Source organism: Microtus oregoni, unplaced genomic scaffold, assembly GCF_018167655.1.
Source record: "Microtus oregoni isolate MIOR12 unplaced genomic scaffold, Mior012 000013F_ref0000133, whole genome shotgun sequence".
Taxonomy (NCBI): domain Eukaryota; kingdom Metazoa; phylum Chordata; class Mammalia; order Rodentia; family Cricetidae; genus Microtus; species Microtus oregoni.
The window spans coordinates 42,605,614-42,626,399 of record NW_024543072.1 but is presented as its reverse complement, the minus strand read 5'-3'; the positions used below and the strand labels follow the sequence as shown (position 1 = coordinate 42,626,399).

The 20,786-nt window shown below is 48.1% G+C and overlaps 1 protein-coding gene across 2 annotated transcripts in view; it reads right to left on the bottom strand.

Moving 5' to 3' along the window:
* Positions 1-402: 402 nt before the first annotated feature.
* Positions 403-20,786, bottom strand: part of Fam163a (family with sequence similarity 163 member A) — a 79,717-nt gene continuing 59,333 nt past the window's right edge. Inside the window, exons 2-5 of one of the 2 annotated variants that reach the window (XM_041662595.1) lie at positions 10,999-11,096; positions 5,552-5,573; positions 4,341-4,455; positions 403-3,734 (exon numbers count right to left, since the gene is read on the bottom strand). In XM_041662595.1, the coding sequence (XP_041518529.1) occupies positions 3,318-3,734; positions 4,341-4,433 (510 nt within the window). In that variant the 5' untranslated portion in view covers positions 4,434-4,455; positions 5,552-5,573; positions 10,999-11,096 and the 3' untranslated portion in view covers positions 403-3,317. The remainder of the gene's footprint in view (positions 3,735-4,340; positions 4,456-5,551; positions 5,574-10,998; positions 11,097-20,786) is intronic. The other variant, XM_041662596.1, reaches the window with a different exon arrangement.

Below are 20,786 nucleotides of genomic sequence, written 5' to 3'. Positions count from 1 at the left end.
ACCCCTTGGAGCAATGGCTCCTCCCCTTCCTCCTTCAGTTCCTGTGCGCTAATTCTAGCCAATTGAATGTGACTGCGAGGACTCTAGGCAATGGGGGGGGGGAAATGATCACCCCTTGAGTGAGAATAGAAACCAATCACACTTCCTGTCCGGGTGTGTTCGCTCTCATAGCAGCAAAGTTCGCCGCGTCTGGGCACTTCAGCTGGAACTGTGGTCTCTTTCTTTAAAAAGCCCCTTCCCCAAGAAACAGGAAATCCTCCTTGGTTGTGGATGCTGACTCAGCAAAGAGCCTTGCGCTAAAGGGAGGGCTTTGGAGAGGAACTGAGAAGATTTCAGAGTTGAAAATGGATGTTTTGGGTTTTCGAATGAGCGTTCATTTTAAAGCCATACAGGGCTGGCCCTTCTCCCCGGCGGAGGGATGGAAATACTTCTGAGGTTTTTTATTTAAAATTTCTCCTTTATTTTGACATTCACTTGGTTGTGTTCCAAGTTATCAAAGATGCACGACAGGAAATCTGCAGCCGCAGCGGAGTGATGCAGAGAAGGATGGTGGAGAGGACCAGCTATTCCCTGGCTCCCCCTCCTTCTCTTCCTGTTCAGGGTTCCGTTTGAAGTGTACAGAGTGTGTCTCATGGGCAGACTCCACAGCTAAAAGGACCGCACGGGTGAGCTTTCCCTTCCCCAGGATGGAGACCACGATGCTACAGTGAGATGAGGTGGGCAGGTGACCCGCAGCCTACGGTGGAGCCTGTGCCTTGAATGATGTGTGCTGAAGGGAAGGGTGTATTCCTCCCCCCTTTGTCACGTGGGATCCAGACTTGGACTTGCGGGTTAAGCTGAGAGAGCTCCAGGAGACGCGCAAAGGGGGCTTTGTACCCAGAGCCCCCGAGTCCGGAAGTGGGTTACAGTCTGCTGAGTCGGCTGGGTTGTCCTGCTTTCCCCACAGGCGTTGGTATGATGGTGGCACTGCCATTCGGGGTGGAGGAAATAACAGCTGTGAAACCACAGGAGAGCAAGGCACTGGGCTGGTGGTGAGGAAGTGGGGAGAGCTGCTAGGCCCAGCAGCAAGTCAGGGGGTTGCGCCTGGCCCAGGATGGGCAGATGGCGGATTGGTGCACGGGAGCTGAGGAGCCATCCCTTTGCACCAGGAGACACAGCTCATCAGCCCTGCTGCTGTGCCCTCCTCTGCAGCGCTTGGCGGTTGAGGTTGCTCCTTAGAGGGTTGGGCAAACATTTTGTTGTTGTTTTTGAGACACGGAGCCCAGGGTGACCTTGAACTTGCAATATAGCCCAGGATGACTTTGAACAACTACCATCTGTTTTCCTCTACCTCCCGAGTGAAGGAATCAGAGGTGGGTTTTAGTGGCGCTGGAGATTGGAACGGGGCTTCGTGCAGACCTGACAAGAACTCAACCAACTGAGCTCTAGCCCTAGCCTGATTTGTTTGCTTTTTACCAACAACTGAAATAATTTCCCCTCCTAATCCCGTGGGCTTTCTCCCACCCCTTTTGTGGTTTCCAGCCCACATCAAATACTCCTGTATCCAGGATCCATCCAACCCTGGCCAGGATAAAGGTGAGAGGAAAGAGCTGACTAGCAGATCTTTCTACAATATCTTGGATTTGTGGAACAATAAGGGATATTTAGAGTCCATTTTGGCAAGCTTTGCTTCACTGGAGACAAATGGAAGTCTCAGTGAAGTTACCTGACTGGTCCCAGGTCTAACAAGTGAACAAAATATGGTCAGAGATTGTCTTCTGCTTCTTAGCTAAATGTTTGTTATTTACAGTTGTAGATGTGAGGTGCAGCCTACTCTGTCAAACCAACCAACCAACCAACCAACCAACCAACCAACCAACCAACCAAGGGTTCAGGAGAAAGACCAGCCCTTCTGCTGGCCCACCTTCAACAGCATTCTGTGAGTCGGGAGTGTGCAGGCATTAACTATACACCCTTAGAAGTGGGGACAGTGACCCTTGAGCCACAGAGGTAACTGGAGAATTTATCAGGCATACTTACTAAAACAAAACAAAACACCCAAGCAAAACAAAACAAACAACACAAACCCTTAAGGCCGCTGTTAGTTACAAGTGGGAGGTGTGGGGACTAGGGGACTAGAGTAAGACAGAAAAATAGCTCATCATCCATCATCATGAGGCTGGAAAGTTAGGGGGCCAAAGGAGGGCAAGCAAGCATGAAATGTAAGACACAGCCAAACTTCAGGAGACCCCCGGCCCAGAACTCAGGGGAAAGGCTACATCCCCTGATGGGATAAAATGGTTCTGTTCTTAATGTCACATCACAGATGGATGCTCAAGGGGTGCACTAGCCTCTAAAGGAGCTTGCACAGGTGCATGGGAACTTAACTGCTGCAGCATTGCCTCAGATTCCTCCTTCTGTTTGCCATGGAGATTGATCACTTTAATTGCCTTTTGGTCCAGCTCTTGTTGGGACCCTGGACCCTTCTGCTCTGCAGCTGGTGATAAGTACATGGGAGGGAATGGGCATGCACACACCCTCACAGGGCTGAATCTACATCTGTGGTTAAGCGTGGAGGAACAGGGGTAACCAGTGAGATCTGCTCACTAGGTTTATCGGACTGCATCGATTGAAATGGGGAAGGTTCTCTAGCAGGGGGCATAAGAGAGGACTTGGGGGGAGAGACAAGGTTGTATAGACGCTCCTTGATGTGGTCCCCATAAACAGCTGTGTGCTGTGGCACTTAGCATTAATTTGATGTGTTTCATGAGCAGGGGCGAGATAGCAGATGTGGTGTTCTCAGAACTCATACCTATTGAGCAGGCCACCAAAGTTAAAAAGTAAAATAGAGTGTAAATCACCTCATGGATGAATTCCAGCCAGCAAAACTGGGGGCTCCTTTAACACTTTTTCCTCTTTCTCCTCCCAAATTCTGGAATGTCTAGTCCTCACCTTCCCCTTTGTGTCCATGCCCACTTCGTTTCCCACGGTCCCCGGAAGCCTCCAGAGCCTTTGCTTAGGCTTTCCCTGGTGTTCCTTCACACAGCCCGGCGAAGCAAAGGGTGTGGGCTTACTGGGGGTTGTGGTAGAGCTGACTGTTAGAGGGAGGAGTCGGAGAGAAACTGGTGACATTGCAGGCTTCTCGGGGCGCCACTTCTGGGCCGTCGATCCTGCCTGGTCCTTGATGCATTGACTAGCTTACATCCTAGTGAACCTTCTGCTAATGAAGCCAGAGAAACTGAGATGGTTCCTGGGGGGGGGGGGCTATTGGAGGGTCCCCTCCACTTCATTGCTCCTGCTGGGACAGTGTTGGGTGTGTGCAGATTGGGGTGAAAGGATTATACATCTGTACTAATAGCCCTTGGATTAGTGAAGGCCTCATGCCCAGAACTTGGCCAGGTCACCGGGTAACTCTGAGGTGCTGCCAATTTGAGGGATGGGGTCCCCCCCTCTTTGTAATGTGTAGGGGCAAAGGAGAGCCTCTCGCCTCCACCCCCATTGGGCACCATGTCAGCTGTCCGTATGTAAAAGGGGGTGCGGTATGGGGAGCAAGTGGTGCAGTGGCTGGCCACCCCACACGGCTGGCTGCAGGGCTCGCTGGTGAGAGGTGCCAGGTTGCCTCTGCCGTCCAGGACTTGGGAGCTGCAGGCATTGCAGGTGGGGGCTCGGGGATGGATGGAAAGGTCGTGTTCCTCCTCTTCCTCCTCCTCCTCCTCGGCATCCTCATCGTCTGTACTCTTCTTGCAGCAGTAATACTGGGGAGAAAGAAAAGGGGTGCTTGAGAGGCAGTCCAGCTCCCCCTCCTCCATCACTAGTTAGCATGCACAGGAACAACCCTCCCCCAGCTTCCGCTGAATACCTCGTGCCAGCCACTCTGTTAGTCAATGGGGAATAAATATACTCCGGCCTCAGAGACCCGCATCCCATTTACTCTCAGCTTTACCCAGCCAGTCCTTCTCTTTCTCAATGTGTCCCGGTGGGCAGGGAAGCAGAGAGGAAGGCTCATACACCAATGCAAGAACAAGGCTGGAGGCTGCTGCAGCAGCTTTCAGAGTCTCCCAGGATGGTGACTTCCCTACCAGTCCCTATAAACTGGAGAGATGAACGTGAGAGCCCTGCATCTTCCCAGGACACTCCAGTGCCTCTGTAGGGTGCAGGGAACGTGTGTACGGGCGCGCGTGTGTGAGGCGCACAGCTCCCTTCTGAACGCGCTCAATTTTATGCTTCCTTGACTTATGCTTCTCATGTTTTACGGCTTCGGATTTGTTGCCTCCAAAGTGTACCTCTACTTTCTGCCCCCATTATGGAGAAGCGGCTTGCTGGTGGCCTCCCAGCCTCTGCCTAGAGCCCGTGGAACTAACCTGGAGCCTACAGTAGCACAGGACAGCAATGATACAGAGGAGGATCACTGTAGCTAGGATTCCGCCAGTGATCACAACCGTTCCCGCTGTCATCCGCCCGGCGCCCCATCAAACTCTGCAAAGATGCATGCCGGTAAGTGAGGAATAGTCGATCCACATTCTCTGCACAGTAGTAGGTAGGAGGGCAGGAGCTGAGTGGACCCAGGCCCGCATGGGCTTCCTGGAGGCAGAGGACTCGCTATGCTTAGACCAGAGTGGGGTGGGGGCCGTGGCTGCTGCAGGAAAAGACAGGCAGAGTGCTAACTGCTCCACTTCTTTAGTCTTTCTTTTTTCTGCTCTATTATTATTATTATCATCATCATCACCATCATCATCATCACCATTATTATTATTATATGCATGTCTCTCTGTGTGTCAGTGTGTGTGTGTGTGTGTGTGCCTGTAGAAGCCAGAGGACAATCTTGGGCATTCTTCCTCAGAGTCTCTCACTGATCTGGAACTTGCCCAGACTAGGCTAGATGGAACCAGAGCCCCAGGAATTTGCCTGTTTCTGACTCTCTGATCCTCGGATTACAAATGCCCACCATCACACCTGACTTTTAAAATGTGGGTTGTGGGTTCTAGGGATCAAACTCAGGTCCTCTTTTGAGACTGAACTCAAGTCTTCATGCTTGCAAGACAAGGCCTATGCTGATGGAGCTATCCCTCCTGCTCCTATGGCTCCAAGAGGGAATAGAGAAGGTCTTTGTCTGGGAAGCATTTTGCTAAGCATCTCCCCCCCCCCCCAAATCTGGCTCAGGAATCCTCACATTAACCCTTGAGACAGCTCTTCATTGTCCATGTTCCACATAGGAGGCACCACACTAAAGCTTTGACAAATTTGCCTGGAATTCCACCTAGCCTGGCTCCCTGTAAAAGTCAGCCTCTCTAACGCTTCTCTCTTGGGCACAAGTAACAATGCTTCTGATACTTTGGAGACACGAGCCCAGAGTGAGCTAGCAGACAGCTTCCTGACTCCTGGATGGTCATGGTCAGACTAGGGAAACTGATCCTGGTGCTTGGGGCCCAAGTTCCAGGTGAGGCCATTCAGGCTTTTGGCAGGCTGGTATGTGGTGGTTTCTGAGCCTCCTAGGCATACGGGGGGCCCCCACCCCTGCAGCACAGTGGGGGCTTGATAGCTGGAGGATGGAGAGAAGACTTCAAGGACTTACACTCAGTGAAGGGAACGATGACCTGTAAGACAACAAAAGGTACAGAGATAGTGGGAAGAGAATGTTACTGCCCAAAAAAGGTCCCTGGGGTCAGTGTATTCCCGAATCTCCACCCAGTCTCATCTCGACATTGCTCTTGGAAGCCCCACTGTTATCTCAAACTCAATATACACAGGATAAAGGCATTATTTTGCTTTCCAGATAGATGCCCACCTCTGAGCTCTCCCTGTCTGTTATGATTCCACCACATCTGGGCCTCAGCAGCCCCCTGCTTACTAAGTCATGCATCCCGTGTGGTCACCTGGATGAAGGGGTATCCATTCATTCCTTCACTCAAAGGTCCTACTTGCTTACCCGTGCTCCTAGAAAGCCGGTTTCTACTACATTTAGAGGTAGCAACCTTGCTGCTCCTGCCGGGTCTGTGGAGCAGCAGTGTGGCTGTGTGCTGGGCACAAGGCATGTCCTGCCCACCAAGCGCCTGAGGAGCGTGAGTCTGCCTTTTCAAAAGCTCTCGGGTGGTTGATTTGCACTTAGTTAGATCAGGGTACAGGATGTGCCCAGCTGTTCTAACTGAAGTATCTCAAATGCTTTTGATCTTCTTCAATCTTCTGCTCCCCATGCCAGTTCAGGGTGAACCGTGTATTGGTGTAACTGACACCCCGCGTTTGTGTCTGAGCCCCATTCCTTTTGCTGCACTTTGGTCTTTCATCAGCCCTGCCCTTCGGTGCCTGCATCTCTAGCACCTTTCTAGCCCTGCCTGAAAAATAAATATATATTTTAAGTTGACTAGCATCCACCAAAATAAGACCTGAAGAGTAGAATATAGAAAGGCATTGCAGGGGGCTGGAGAGATTGCCCAGAGGTTAAGAGCACTGCCTGCTCTTCCAAAGGTCCTGAGTTCAATTCCCAGCAACCACATGGTGGCTCACAACCATCTGTAATGAGGTCTGGTGCCCTCTTCTGGCCTGCAGGCATACACACAGACAGAATATTGTATATATAATAAATAAATAAATAAATATTTAAAAAAAAAAAAAGAAAGGCATTGCAGGGGCTGGAGAGATTGCCCAGAGGTTAAGAGCACTGGCTGCTCTTCTAGAGGTCCTGAGTTCAATTCCCAGCAACCACATGGTGGCTCACAACCATCTATGAGATCTGGCGCCCTCTTCTGGCGGACAGACATACATGCAGACAGAACATTGTATACCTAATAAATAAATTAATTAATAAAAAAAATGCTGCTTTAAAAAAAAAGCCATTGCAATAGGATCCAGAGATGAGGCAAGGGCTCAGGAACGGAGCAGCCAAGAAAGAATTCCTGGTGCCTTGAAGGATGTATAAGAGAGATGATCATGTACCACTAAAAGTCACTCAGGACTTTCCACCACCTTTGAAGGAGTGAAAGATACACTCATCTGGACACAGCCTCAAAGGCTTCACCCTCCCCAGCTGTCCTGTACACTCACCACCATTTAACTTTTCTTTTTCACCTCCCATTGTTCCCCCAGCTGAAGCCCCTGCCCCATGATACGGCAGTCCTGGTCTTTAGGAGTTTAGCCACGGAAAGGGGTTTAGACACCCTATGACCATAGACCAGGGGTGCAGGGCATGGAGGAGGGGGTGCTGATTACTGAGGAAGATGTCCCCTACAAGGTCTGAGATGAATCCTCCAAGCTGATGGCATGAAACAGTCCAGGGGCTGAAGAACACGGAGGGTGGGGGTGAGGCGGGGCTGGTGAGCAAGGCTCTGAGAAATGAGAGGGATCTAGAAAGGCTAGGACATTCTAGGGGTAGGTGTGGAGCTAACAGGCTTTTGGACAGACGCCTTTCCATATTCTACTCCTCAAGACTTATTTGGGTGCGTGGCAGTCTACTTAAAAATATATATTTAAGCCTGGTGTGGAGCACATGACTTTAATCCCAGCAGAGGCAGGCAGATCTCTGGGAGTTCAAGGCCAGCTGGTCTACAAAGCAAGTTCCAGGACAGCTAGGGATGTTGCACAGAGAAATCCTGTCTCAAATCAGCCAAACAAACAAACAAAATGTGTTTATTTTTATTTTATGTGTATAAGTGTGTATGTATGAGTACCACATATGTACCGGGTACCTGAGGAAGCCAAAATAGGAGTTGGAGTTACAGATGGCTGTGAGCTGCCATGTAGATGCTAGAAACTGAATCAGGGTCCTCTGCTAAAAATGGCAAGTTCTCTTCATTGCTGAGCCATTTCTCCAGCCCTGCTAACCAATTTTTGATGCATAAATATCTTGAATCTTCTACTAAGCTGTAAATTCTTTGCAAACAAGGATTGCGTTATACTGTTTCCCATACCGGCCACTCCCAATATCATACATCACGCCATGCGACACAGCAGGCAGGTGTTTTTTGTTTTTTTTAACTTTTTTTTTATTGAGAAAAGGAGAAAAAAAAAAACAAGTTTCCACCTCCTCCCAGCCTCCCATTTCCCTCCCCCTCCTCCCACCCTTCTCCCCCTCCTCCCACCCTTCTCCCCCTCCCCCCACTCCTCTCCCCCTCCCTCTCCAGTCCAAAGAGCAGTCAGGGTTCCCTGCCCTGTGGTAAGTCCTAGGTCCTCCCCAAGGTGAACATCCAAACTGGCTAGGCTAAAGTTGGGTTATAGGTTCTGCATGTCACAAGATGACAGTTATTAATCTAACTGACCACTAGGGAGCAGCAAGTTGCAACTTTTAATTCCATCCGCAGGCTTCAGCATCCCTGTTGAAGATGGATTTGACTTTGCTTAGATGTGTGGCAGGCCATGTTTCTGGGGGTTCCCGAAACATCTGGTGGGCAGGTTGGGGAGGAGGTAAATCTCTTGCTGGAGAGGATTTATAAGATGCCTTTACAACATCCAGCGAACCCTCCCCTGCTTCCACACATACAGCTGAGGTTTGCTTGCAAGACAGAAGTCTACCATTAAGATCTGCAGGAACAGGGCAGTGACCCACCCTACAGAAATTCTTGGCCATTTTTTTTTCTTGATTTGTTTTGTTTTTGTTTTTATAATACGTGGTTTTAATTTGTAGCTCAGGTTGGCCAGGAGTTTTCTATGTAGCCCAGCCTGACCTTAAGCTTGTATGTAGCTATCCTTCTCCTGAGACTCTCAAGTGCTGGTACGGCCGGTGTGGAGCCACCACACTGACTTTGAAAGCCTTAGCCCCCTCCACTGGGATGTTTCAGCAGACAGGGGCTTATGGGAAAGCCTTGTAAGAACAGCATCTCCCTCCCCGACTTACACCCTGGTCTTCCCTCTTTCAGTTTTAGGGGGCTATACAGTAGTAGTGTCTTTTTAAAAAATATATATATTTATTTATTTATTTAGTATGTATACAATATTCTGTCTGTGTGTATGCCTGCAGGCCCGAAGAGGGTACCAGACCCCATTACAGATGGCTGTGAGCCACCATGTGGTTGCTGGGAATTAAACTCAGGACCTTTGGAAGAGCGGGCAATGCTCTTAACCTCTGAGCCATCTCTCCAGCCCCAGTAGCAGTGTCTTAAAATGGGCTGGAGGAAGAAGCCACCATCTGATGGCTGTGTCCTACCTACACAGATACTTCATCTTGGACATTGACCGTTCTGCCTTGGAAAACTGACACACGCAGAAACCCTTGCCAATGAGGAGAAAGTGGGATATCTCACATGCATCTTTCATACAAGTTTGTTGGTTTTGCTTTTTGTTTTTAATTTTAGACATAGGGTCTCATCCTATTACCCATGCTTTCCCAGAACTCACTGTGTAACCCAGAATGGCTTCCAACTCTCAGCAATTCTCTGTCTCAGTCTCCTAAGTACTGGGGTTGCCAGTGCGAATGTGTGTATGTGTATATATTGTTTGTTTGAGACAGGGTCTCACCGTGTAGCTCAGTCTGCCCTGGAGCTCATCACGTAAGCTAGGCTGGCCTTGAACTCACAGAGATCTGCCTGCCACTGCCTCCCTAAGTTGGGATTAGGTGTGTGCTACCATGTCTGGCACCCTTTTATATATATATATATATATATTTTTTTTTTTTTTTTGGTTTTTCGAGACAGGGTTTCTCTGTGGTTTTGGAGCCTGTCCTGGAACTAGCTCTTGTAGACCAGGCTGGTCTCGAACTCACAGAGATCCGCCTGCCTCTGCCTCCCGAGTGCTGGGATTAAAGGCATGCGCCACCACCGCCCGGCCACCCTTTTATATTTTTAAAGACCATACCCAGCATGGTTATGTGAGTGGAGGGGGGAGAAGGCTCAGGCATTTCCTGGCTGCATATATGCACCTTTGTAAGCCGGGAAGGCATGCATGAGATGTGTAAGATGAGCTAAGCAGGCTTAGTCCATTTCCCCAGGACCCGGTACTAACAGTACAATTTGGCCCTTAAATTCCCACACTTAATGGTTCCCTATTATTTCAGGTAGGATCATTTCCCTTTTTGCAATTAGATCCAAATGGTAATGGTAAATCTTTATACTTATAAATAGCATGGTACAACTTACCAGGCATATTCCCTCTTATTGTTGGCAGACTTAGAGGAGACCCCCAGTAATCCCCATCCCTGGCACCCACGCCTTGTATGCTGTTCTCACTAACTGTGTGGATGTAGCCCACGACTTGCTTCTAACCAGCAAAAAAGTAGCAAAGGTAATGAAAAGTCACTTCTATGGGCAGGTTCAGGATTCGTTTTTTTTTTTTTTTTTTTTTTCATGAGGCAACTCTTTGTCTTTGCTGCAATGAGCTGTTATGTTGGGAGATCCAGGCATTGCAGGTGGACTGTGGCCAATAGAAAGCTGGAAACTGAGGCCCTTAGTCCATGGCCCAGAAGTAACAGAACCATTACAGCATCACACAGTGAGATCAGAAACAAGTCTGTTTCCTACCCATCCATTCAAGCTTTCAGATGAAACCACCACCCCAGCCCATGCCTCAAATGCAACCTCTTGATAGATACTGAAGTAATAGACTCAGCTCTCCACCACAGGATTCCTGACTCACAGAGACTCTGGGGGGGGGGTTCTCTGGGTGTTGTTTTAAGCTGTTAAGTTTGCTTCACAGCAAAAAGAGCAACTAATACACCTTCTTGGACATTACCAAAAAGTCCGATGACACGGGCGGAGAGGCCCGACTTCTCAGAGACCTCTCTGAAGTCACAGGGTAGCAAGTGTCTGAGCCAGGACTTCAGGGCTAGTGGTGTGGATTTCTATCAAAACTTCTGCCTCTTGAGTAGCTTCGTGAGAAGGAGAACAAAGTTCCTGTGTTCTCACCCAAGTCCTTTCAGATCTGGGGCAGAGCAACTCAGTGGCGGCCAACCCAAGATACTGGAGTCAGCAAAGATGAAGAATTCTGCGGGTCTGGGCTCTGAGTCCAGGTTTTATAACACTCCCACTACACCCATCTTCCCGCCTGGAGTGCCGATACTTCTGGGAATGAAAGCTTTGGCCTGCGCCTTATACTCACAGGAAAGAGCTGGAGCAGCGGTGGCTCAGTCATGCAGGCTGAACATAAGCAGATAGCAGCTGGGGGTGTATCATGGCCAAGGGCATCATCAGTCCCTGCTAGAGAAGAAGGGGGAGTTAGTGGGAGTTATATGTGGATTTGAATGGTCAGATAAGCTAGGAGATCTTCAAGACTTGGAAGATCATATTCCATCCCATCCCAGACTCATTTTCTTCTTTGATCACTGCTGTATCACTATAACCCCTGTCCAGTGCAGCAGTATAACACTGGGCAAGGGTGCCTGGGGCAAGAGCCTCAGGGGGACAGGATCCCATCTACGTCTTGGGAACTCAAGTGTGTGCTCTGTGTGTGATGCTCAGCTCAGCTCAGCTCAAGTGTGCTGGGAGGGGATCTAGTCATTAGTGACACCACAGAACCACTTTCTGAAAGGACACACTGAGGACCCTTGGCTTCTCTACCCCCAGAAGCTGGAGGTCAAGGATTGGTGCCTAACCAGTAGGACTTGGGAGCAGAACTTGGGAAAAGATGACAGGGGATGTGTGGACCTCTAGAGTGACCCAGTCCACACATTACCTTCCTCTCTGATCGGGGTAATTTCTGCCCCTGATGCCATGCATACTACCTTTGTTAGGGTTCTCTATTGCTGTGAAGGGACACCATGACCACAGCAGCTCTTATAAAGAAAACATTTAATTGGGTGACTCACAGTTTCAGAGTTCAGTCCATTATCATAATGACAGGGAGCATGGTGGTGTACAGGCAGACATAGTGCTGGAACTGAGAGTGCTACATCTTGCAGGCAACAGGAAGTGAACTGATTGCCACACTGAGGGAAGCTTGAGCAAAAGAGACCTCAAAGCTCGCCCCCACAGTTACACACTTCCTCCAACAAGGCCACACCTCCTAATAGTGCCACTCCCCTTGGTGGCCATTTTCTTTCAAACCACCACAGGTAACCGGGCTTTCTTTTCTCAAGGATGTTCTCACTCTCTGAATGGTAAGTCAGGTTTGAAAGGTAATAGGCGATCCCATCTATGGACAGGGTCAAGATTGGACTTGTTTCACTAGCTAACTCCCTCCTGGCTGGCTTTTTGCAGTAAGCTGCTATGTTGGGGGCTTCATCTGGCCGGGCTTTGCCCAGGCTCAAGCTGGGAACTGAATTTGGAGTGAGATTTCAAATCATATTCATGGAAGTCAGAAGACCACAGAGCATTGGGGACAGGTCCCCCATTCCCACCATGTGAAAAATGTACAGTGGAAACAGAAGGAGTTGTTTTCAGCATCCAGACCCACACTCCACACAAATAAGATGGACCAGCTGTTGAAATAGGAGCGGCGGGCTGTGTCCCTGGCACCCAGCCGCCCTCACGGCTAGCTTTACCCGAAATAATTACACGGAAACTGTATTCTTTTAAACACCGCTTGGCCCATTATATCTAGCCTTTTCTCGGCTAACTCTCGCACCTGGACTAGCCCATTTCTTATAATCTGTGTAGCCCACGAGCTGGCTTACCAGGAATGATCTTAACCTGTGTCTGCCTGGAGTGGGAGAATCATGGTGACTCACTGACTCAGTTTCTTTCTCCCAGCATTCTGCTCTGTTTTCTCCACCTACCTAAGGGTTGGCCTATGAAATGGGCCTAGGCAGTTTCTTTATTAATAAGAAATCACTCCCACATCAACCAGCAATTTGGTGAAGAACCTAGAAGCTCTCTGGCAGAGCGATTGCTGAGCTATGAATGCCTCCTTCCTGCCCCTGTGGGATAGAAGCTGTGGCCGGCCCAATGTTCTGGACCTGTAGTGCCATTAATGAGATAGTCCCAACAAAAGAAGCCAGGTGATACCTAAGGGCTAGGCAAGGAGTTGCCAGGGGCCCCTGGAATGGAGCTGGTGAGCTTGCAGGGGCTTAGGGAGACTCATGGCTGCTCTCAAATGCACAGAGGCAAGAGCCAAGTTTAAGCTCCTCTCAGTTCTTTAGCCAATAAAAGTGCACACTACCCTGGCAAGGTAGTGAAAATGAAAGCCATGAACCCACAGGAACACACACACACACACACACACACACACACACACACATCTACGATAAAATAAAGGTAATTGATTTGTTAAACAAGTGTGCTATGTGGGTTTTGCTCAAAAAATGTTTTTTGAGAATCCTTTTTAAATAGTCAGTGGGGAAATCTCTCCCCTTCCCCTCTAAACAAAACTAACAGTCAAGTCAAACCACACCTTGGGCTGATCCGACTGCTGTTCAATTTATTCTCAGAAGAGAGTTGCTTGTGTTTTTACAGACTTCAGAGTGCCAGTCCCGAGCCGTCAGCACCCTCCAGTCTGATGGTATTGCTTTGCCTCCGGTTTGTCTGCTCAGGCGGAAGTGGCTGGAGAGGTCCCGGCCATCCCTCTTTCTGTAGTTACCCGCTCCCGAGATTTTCACTTTAGAAAAACAGTTCATGGAAATGTAAAAACTCCATGAGGGTTGTCCCCGATATCTTATTTAATAAGAAGCCAAGTTCAGAGGGGCTGAGTAACTTGCTTAATCACACACAGCAAGGCAGAGACAGACAGACCGGGAGAGGCCCTGAGAGTGGAGCATCCTGACTCTGTTCCCCTCTGTCTCTCCTTCCAGAAATGCCGAGGCGCCCCCTGGAGTACTTTCTTGAAACAGATTGACAGTAACAACCAGCTGAGCCACACGTTAAGAAACAGAGACCCCGAACGCCCCAGAGCCACATCCATAGTGGCTGGGCCGGCGCGGGAGTCTGTGTTGTACCAGGTTTGTGTCTGACCGTCTGGCCCTTTGGGGGAAGTGGCAGAGGAATGAAGATCTTTGGGAGGCAGCAGGGTGGCATGGGAAGTGTGTAGGAGGGGTGACCTTGCAGAGTTGGTGGTATCATCTGGTTCCCATGTCAAGACTGGCTCCAGGTTCTGTGTCTTTGGGGCCAAGTCCACTAGCAGTCTGGATGTGGGTCGTCAGAAGAGCCAGTGGTCCATCATCAGAGAGCCGGTGAGGAAGTCAGGACGTAGGTCTTAGAGGATGACATTCTTTTAGCACAGACAGGGAGGGACACTAAAAGCCACTTTCCATCAGTCCAGAGGTCCCTGCTCTCTCAGAAGGGGCCCCTTACCAACAGCAGGGGTCCCTCACTCACTCCCTGGGTGACTTAGGAAGAGAATGACAGGATGCAGCTGCACCCAGGCATGTAATTAATGGCTCCACCCCCCCCTAGGAACACAAATTAACTGAGTGGGGCCTGAGCACCTGCTGTCAATTTCTTCCGATGCAATTAAGCCTTCTCCAGTCATTTATTAACTGGTGAAATTGACATGGCAGGTTAGCAGCTCGAGGAGAGGAGCTGTTGTCTTCTTGTAACCTGTCTGGGACTGCAAGCTCAGGCAAGGCTGGTGTGGGAGGGGGAGGGAAGGGCGGGGCTGTGAGAGGATGATGAAGCACAGGGCCTGTTGCTTTGATTATTCTGATGCCCATTGCAGGTCCTGACTGTCGGATAAGGCTCTCAAGAGGCCCTTTGGGCCCAGGGGAGTAGTTCCAGGCCCCCAGAGATGTGTGCACCTGCAAGTCATCGGGAAAAGTCAAAGGTACGTCCTTAAGAAGGCGCCTCCACCGCATCACCTGGACTTTGGTGTCCCCTAACTAAGACTGTGCAGGTCCTTGTGGCCGAGAGCCTCAGGCACAGCCTTAACAGGGGCCGAACCCATGACAATTCTAAATACAGTCGAGCTAACAGTGAAGACTGACATTATAACTCCACCTCTTGTCACCCAAACGCCTAGTTTTTATCATAATATCCCATCCTGGGCCCCTGAAATCTCATTTTCATCTCATAATGCAAATGTATTTCGTCCACCTTTGAATGTTCTCAAAGGCTTTTTAACAGTTCTGACACTATTTAAAAATCCCAAGTCACCTCTAAGACCCAAGGCTCTCTGTCTTGTTTCTGTTTTTGCTCGTGTCTCTGTGTATGTGTGTGCACGTGTGTGCTCCCATGTGCATGTGTGTGTGTGTATGGAACTGTGTATGTAGGTGTGTGTGTGGAGACCAGAGGCTGGTACCAGGAGTTTTCCTCAGTTACTCTTCATCTTGTCTTTGAACTAGGGTCTCTAACTTAACCCAGAATTCACCATTCTGACTAGTCTAACTAGTCACCTTGCTCCAGAGGGCTCCTTCTTCACTTCCTAAGTGCTGGGATTACAGGCAGGCCCTTATGCCTGCCTGACATTTACATTGGTGCCATAGATCCAAACTAGGGTCCTCATGTCCTCATGAGAAACACATTAGTATCTGAGCCATCTCCCTTATCTCAAGTCAGTCTCTTAAGAATGAGCCCCTCTGAAGTAAAAAATGTGTCCTATGTTTCCAACCATACAATGGTGCAGAGGAAACATTCCCATTCTAATCTTTTCTTTTAAATATTGAAATCTATTTACTTTTTTGGTATATGTATATGTGTTGTATATGATTTTCATGTTGTGTGGGGGCATAGATGCAGTTGTGTGTGCATATGTGTGTGTGTCTGTGTGTGCACACGCATGTGTCAATATGGCTGTGCACCCGTATGTGTGTGCATGCACTCATTTTATTTAAACAGAAAAGGGGAAATGATGTGGGAGGTCCTTCTGTCTATGTGTTGCTCTTACTGGTTAATGAATAAAGAAACCGCTTTGGCCTATAACAAGGCAGAACTTAGCTAGGCAGGGAAAACTAAACTTAATGCTGGGAGAAAGAGGGCAGAGTCAGAGAGATGCCATGTAGCCCTGATAGAGACAGATACTGGAACTTTATCTGGTAAGTCACAGTCTCATGGTGATACACAGATTAATGGAGATGGGTTAATTTAAGATATGAGTTAGTCAGAAATATGCTTAAACTATTGGCCAAACAGTATTGCAAATGATATGGTTTCTGGGCGATTGTTACTAGTCTGAGCAGCGGGGAACAAAATAGAGGTCTCCTACGACATGTATGCACCTGTGTGTGCGCATCTGTGTGTGTGCCTGTAGAGGTGGACACTGGGAGTCTTGGTCCATTGCTGTGAACCTTATATATTGACGGTTCTCCACAAACCCTGAGCTTTCCATTTTAGTTGCTTTGGCAAGTCAGCTTGCTTGAGGGATTCCTCTTGTGGCTGAAGGTGGGTTGCCATACCCTCTCAGCCGGGCCCCCACACCCTCCCAGCTGGGCCCCCACGCCCTCCCAGCCGGGCCTTACACTTGCAAGTCTTTTAGCCATGGAGCCATCTCCCCGGCCCCAGCTGTAGCCTGTCTAAAGATAACAGTTGCTTTCATACCTGCCTCGTCTGCAGCTTTAAATTTGCCCACACTCCCTTCATTGACAAATAGCATACTTCTCACGTCTTTTTGCTTTATTGTTTCTCCTTACTATAGGTTCTGGATGAGAACCGTAGGCAGTGACTGAATGGTCCGAATACTCTCCTGGCTGGAAATTAGCCCATTACATTTGAATCCAGCCTCATTCAAGTTCTCAGGAAATGGGCAGAAGTAGGCACTGAACCTCCTGCAACTATGTGAGCCACCGTGTGGGTCCTGGGAGTTGAATGCAGGTCCTCTGGAAGAGCAGCCAGTGCTTGTAGCCCTTGAATCGTCTCTCTAGCTCTCACATACCTTAAAAAATTCTTTTATCATTGAGACTAAGAAACTCCTTTGCAAAAGAGGGAATCTCAATGTCTCCAATAACAGCGATGCTATCTGCATTCAGCGTGGGTCTTTCTCCCTTAGTCCTCTCTGGAAACGCCTTCACAGACAGAAACAAAATTATGCTTTATTAATGACTTGGTGTTTATTAACCTGATCAATCAAAATTAGTTATCACAGGTCTTGAACACCTCACTTTTAGCAATGGACAGATCACCAAGGCAGACAATAAACAAAGAAACAGCAGAGGCAAATTATACCCGAAGTCAAATGTACCTAACAGATATCTACACAACATTCCATTCAGCTACTACCAAATACACATAATTTTTTTTTGTCATCAGAACATGGAACATTCTCCATGATAGATGATATGACAAGCCACAAAGCAAGTTTCACCAACATTTAAAAGTTAAAATTCTATTAAAAGCTTTTTCATGTCAACATACAATGAAACTAGAAACCAGTAATGAGAAAACCATTGACAATGATACCAAAACGTGGGGCAAAATTTACTTTTGAAAAAAAAATGGATCAAGGAAGAAATCAAGGAACAAAATATAAAAACTTTTGGAGACAAGTAAAAATGACAACATCCTATTGAACTGGATCAAATATAGCATAACACTTTGAGGAGGAAAGTCTAGAGCAATCAGTGGCCCCATGAAAAAGGTGAGGAGGTTTCAAGGGCTGGAGAGATAGGCCAGTAGTTAAGATCATCTACTGCTCCTGCAGAGGACCTGGATTCTGGTCCCAGTCACACATGTAGGGGCTGACAGTCACCCATGATTCATGTCTAGAGGATCCGACACCTTTTTGTAGCCTCCTGGCCCCTGCACACATACAGTGCAGAGGCATATACGCTGGCAAGACACACACACACAAACTTTTTTTTTTTTTTTGGTTTTTCGAGACAGGGTTTCTCTGTAGCTAGCTACAACTAGCTCTTGTAGACCAGGCTGGCCTCGAACTCCCAGAGATCCGCTTGCCTCTGCCTCCCGAGTGCTGGGATTAAAGGCGTGTGCCACCACCGCCCGGCACACACAAACTTTTTAAAAGGCAAAAAGATATTCGATAAACTATTACTGCTCCTCAACGAACTTGAAAAGCAAGTTAAAAACAAATTAAACCGAAAATTCGTAGAAGTGAAGAAACAGTGAAGACAGAGCAGATACAGATAAAATGGTGATAAACACAACACCGAAGATCAAGGAAAGAAAGAGCTGGTTCTCTGCAAGGACAGGAAGTAGACAAACCCTTAGTTCTGCTTTTTGTTTGACAGGTTCAGCTCATCTTCTGAACTGTGCAGATTTGGGGGAACAAGCAAATCAACAGGAGCCCTACTGTTTGGTTGGTGTAAGTTTGACAGGTCTAAGAAAGCAAGCTAAATCTACGAAGCGGCAGCCACTTAAATACCCTAGCAGCTAGGCAGCCCTCAAAGCTCCTGGGCGCAGCTAGGCAGCCCTCAAGGCTCCTAGGCACTGGGCATTCTCCTACCATTACAAGTTTGGATGGCGCTCTCTTCAGATGTGAATGGTATTGTCTTTACTTGTGTGATGAAATGACAGAGTCACGCTCAAACCTGAATTTCGTCTGTGGTACATGGGCCATACTGACAGCAAGAGCCACCTTAGTAAACACAGGAGTCTGGAGCCAGAGGTGACCATGAAAGCAGTGGCCCTATGGCAAATTTTTTTCATATCTGTGAATTTTGTAATGGTGATTTAGGCAAGTCTTGTCTTGATCTGCACGAACGTGTGATTAGCTCCTAGCTAATTATGACGCAGGACCTGCCTGTAAACCGGCCTGTCCTTCCTTTTTCTCTCATCAGAGCACATCCCTGCACTGCTGATCGTGACCTCCATGGCCTTGATTTTTGAGCCTCTGACCTTCGCTCCCTTCTGTTTTCTGCTCAACTGCGATTCCAGCTCCTCTTCTGAACTCTGCAGATTTGAGGGAGAAGGCAGACTGGGAGGTGCCCTGCTGTTTGAACTGAAGTAACTTAGAAGGGTCAGAGTAAGCAGATTACTTAGAGAAGGAAGGTCTCTAGGAGTCAGTGCACAGGAAGTTTAGAAAATCCTGAAGGGACCACTCAGCGGTCCTCATGATAACTGTCAATTGTGCTAGACAGTGGGAGGATATGGAGATGAGAAAAGGGGGGTTGAAAAAGTTATTTTATGTATAATGTTATTTTTATTTACTTTTATGTGTAGGGGGAATTTTTCCTGATGTTTGCCTGTACACCACAAGTGTGCAATACCTGAAGAGGCCAGAAGAGGGCATTAAATACCCTGGGATGGAAATGAGTACGTGACTGCTCCAAGGTATGGTTGAGGAGAAGGTATGGTTTATTGTAGATATCAAGGAGAGAACAGCCAGAGGCATCTGGAAGAGACCAGACTGAACTGGGCCATGAGAGGAGGGAGTGTGGAGAGTGAGAGAGGAAGAAAAGAGAGAGGAGAGAAGGCAAGCAGCTGGAGAGAGGACCAAGAAAGAGGCCAAGAGTGGAGCCATGATGACTGATTTCTTTAGGAGAAGCTGGGGGAAGGGAAGCAAAGCCCAGACCATAGGCTGGAGAGGTTTAGGGTAGGGGGCAGGGTGAGAAGGGCTGGGTGAAGACACAGGTACTGAGTGAGACTTGTCCCAGGGTCCTTTGGTAGCTGGCAGGTCTGATCCACGATTTAGGTGCCAGGAATTGAACCTGGGGCCTCTGGATTCTGCTTTCCTTTACAGTTTTTAATTATAAAGAAGGATGATTTTTTTTTTTTCCAAAGTAAGTTAATCAGTAGAAGTTACTAGTAACTCTCAAAGACAGGAAGGTACTGATTTATGCAAAGGTGAAAAGAAACAGATGGGGAGACAAGCATTACAAGCTTCCTAAAGTCTGGGTTTGTGTGTGTGCGTGAGTGCACATAGCTGTCACGAGAGAGACAAGGTCTACCCTGCAGCAAGGGTCAGCAAATAGGATGATGCGGTCTAGAGAGGAGGGGCACCCAAGACAACCACTGCATAAGAGTAATAATAAAGATGAAGGAGAAAGACACCCGTGAAGTCACTTACAGGTAGGGGCAGAAGTGTACATTTAAATTAATCACAAATGGTCAAGGTAGAAAGTCATTTCCTCAGGCAAAATCAAGCCATATTTTGTGTGTGTGTGTGTGTGTGTGTGTGTGTGTGTGTGTGTGTAAAGATATAAAGTAGACAGATTTGGCAAGAATTTGGATAATAAATATCGTTTGAGATGCTCCCATTGGCTTACTTCTCTGTGACCAGTGACTGTTGTGTGGCAAAGCAGTGTTACCACGGTCAGAGGGACTGGAGCAGAATTTAATGGTGTGTCTAAGACCTGGAAAGCTACAGGCACTTCAGCTCACCAATTCTCTTTTAAGGAGCCCGTTCTTCACAGATACACCCGTGCACAGGTAGATGCATATGAACATTGCTTCTGGTAGTATTTGTACAGGTGCACACCACTTAAGAAGGATGTGTGTAGCCGGGCGGTGGTGGCGCACGCCTTTAATTCCAGCACTCGGGAGGCAGAGGCAGGAGGATCTCTGTGAGTTCAAGGCCAGCCTGGTCTACAAGAGCTAGTTCCAGGACAGGAACCAAAAGCTACGGAGAAACCCTGTCTCTAAAAAAAAAAAAAAAAGGATGTGTGTGCTCAGAAATGTATTATTAGGTGGTTTCATCGTTGTGTCAATATTACAGAGGGTATTTACAAAAACCTAGACAGCGGAGGTCAACCACTTGACACGACCTCTTCCAGGCTGGCTTTGAACTTGCTCGGTAGTTGATGATGTTCTTGAACTCTTAATCCTCTTTTCTATAACCTAATGCTGTGGTTATAGATGTGCAGAAATGGGGCCTTGGAGACATTTTAAAATCCCATATAATTTTTAAAATATAAATATATAAATTTAGAATATATAAACTACTTCTTTTGGGATTTTCCCAAAATTTTCAACAAAGGATTTTAATTCCATTATGGTATGGTAGAACATGCCTTTAATCCCAGCTCTCTGGAGGCAAAGGTGGGTGGAGAGGCGGGCGGAAAGGCGGGTGGAGGGGCTGGCAGAGGGGCGGGCAGAGAGGCGGGACAAATAGAGATGTGGTAAGCACAA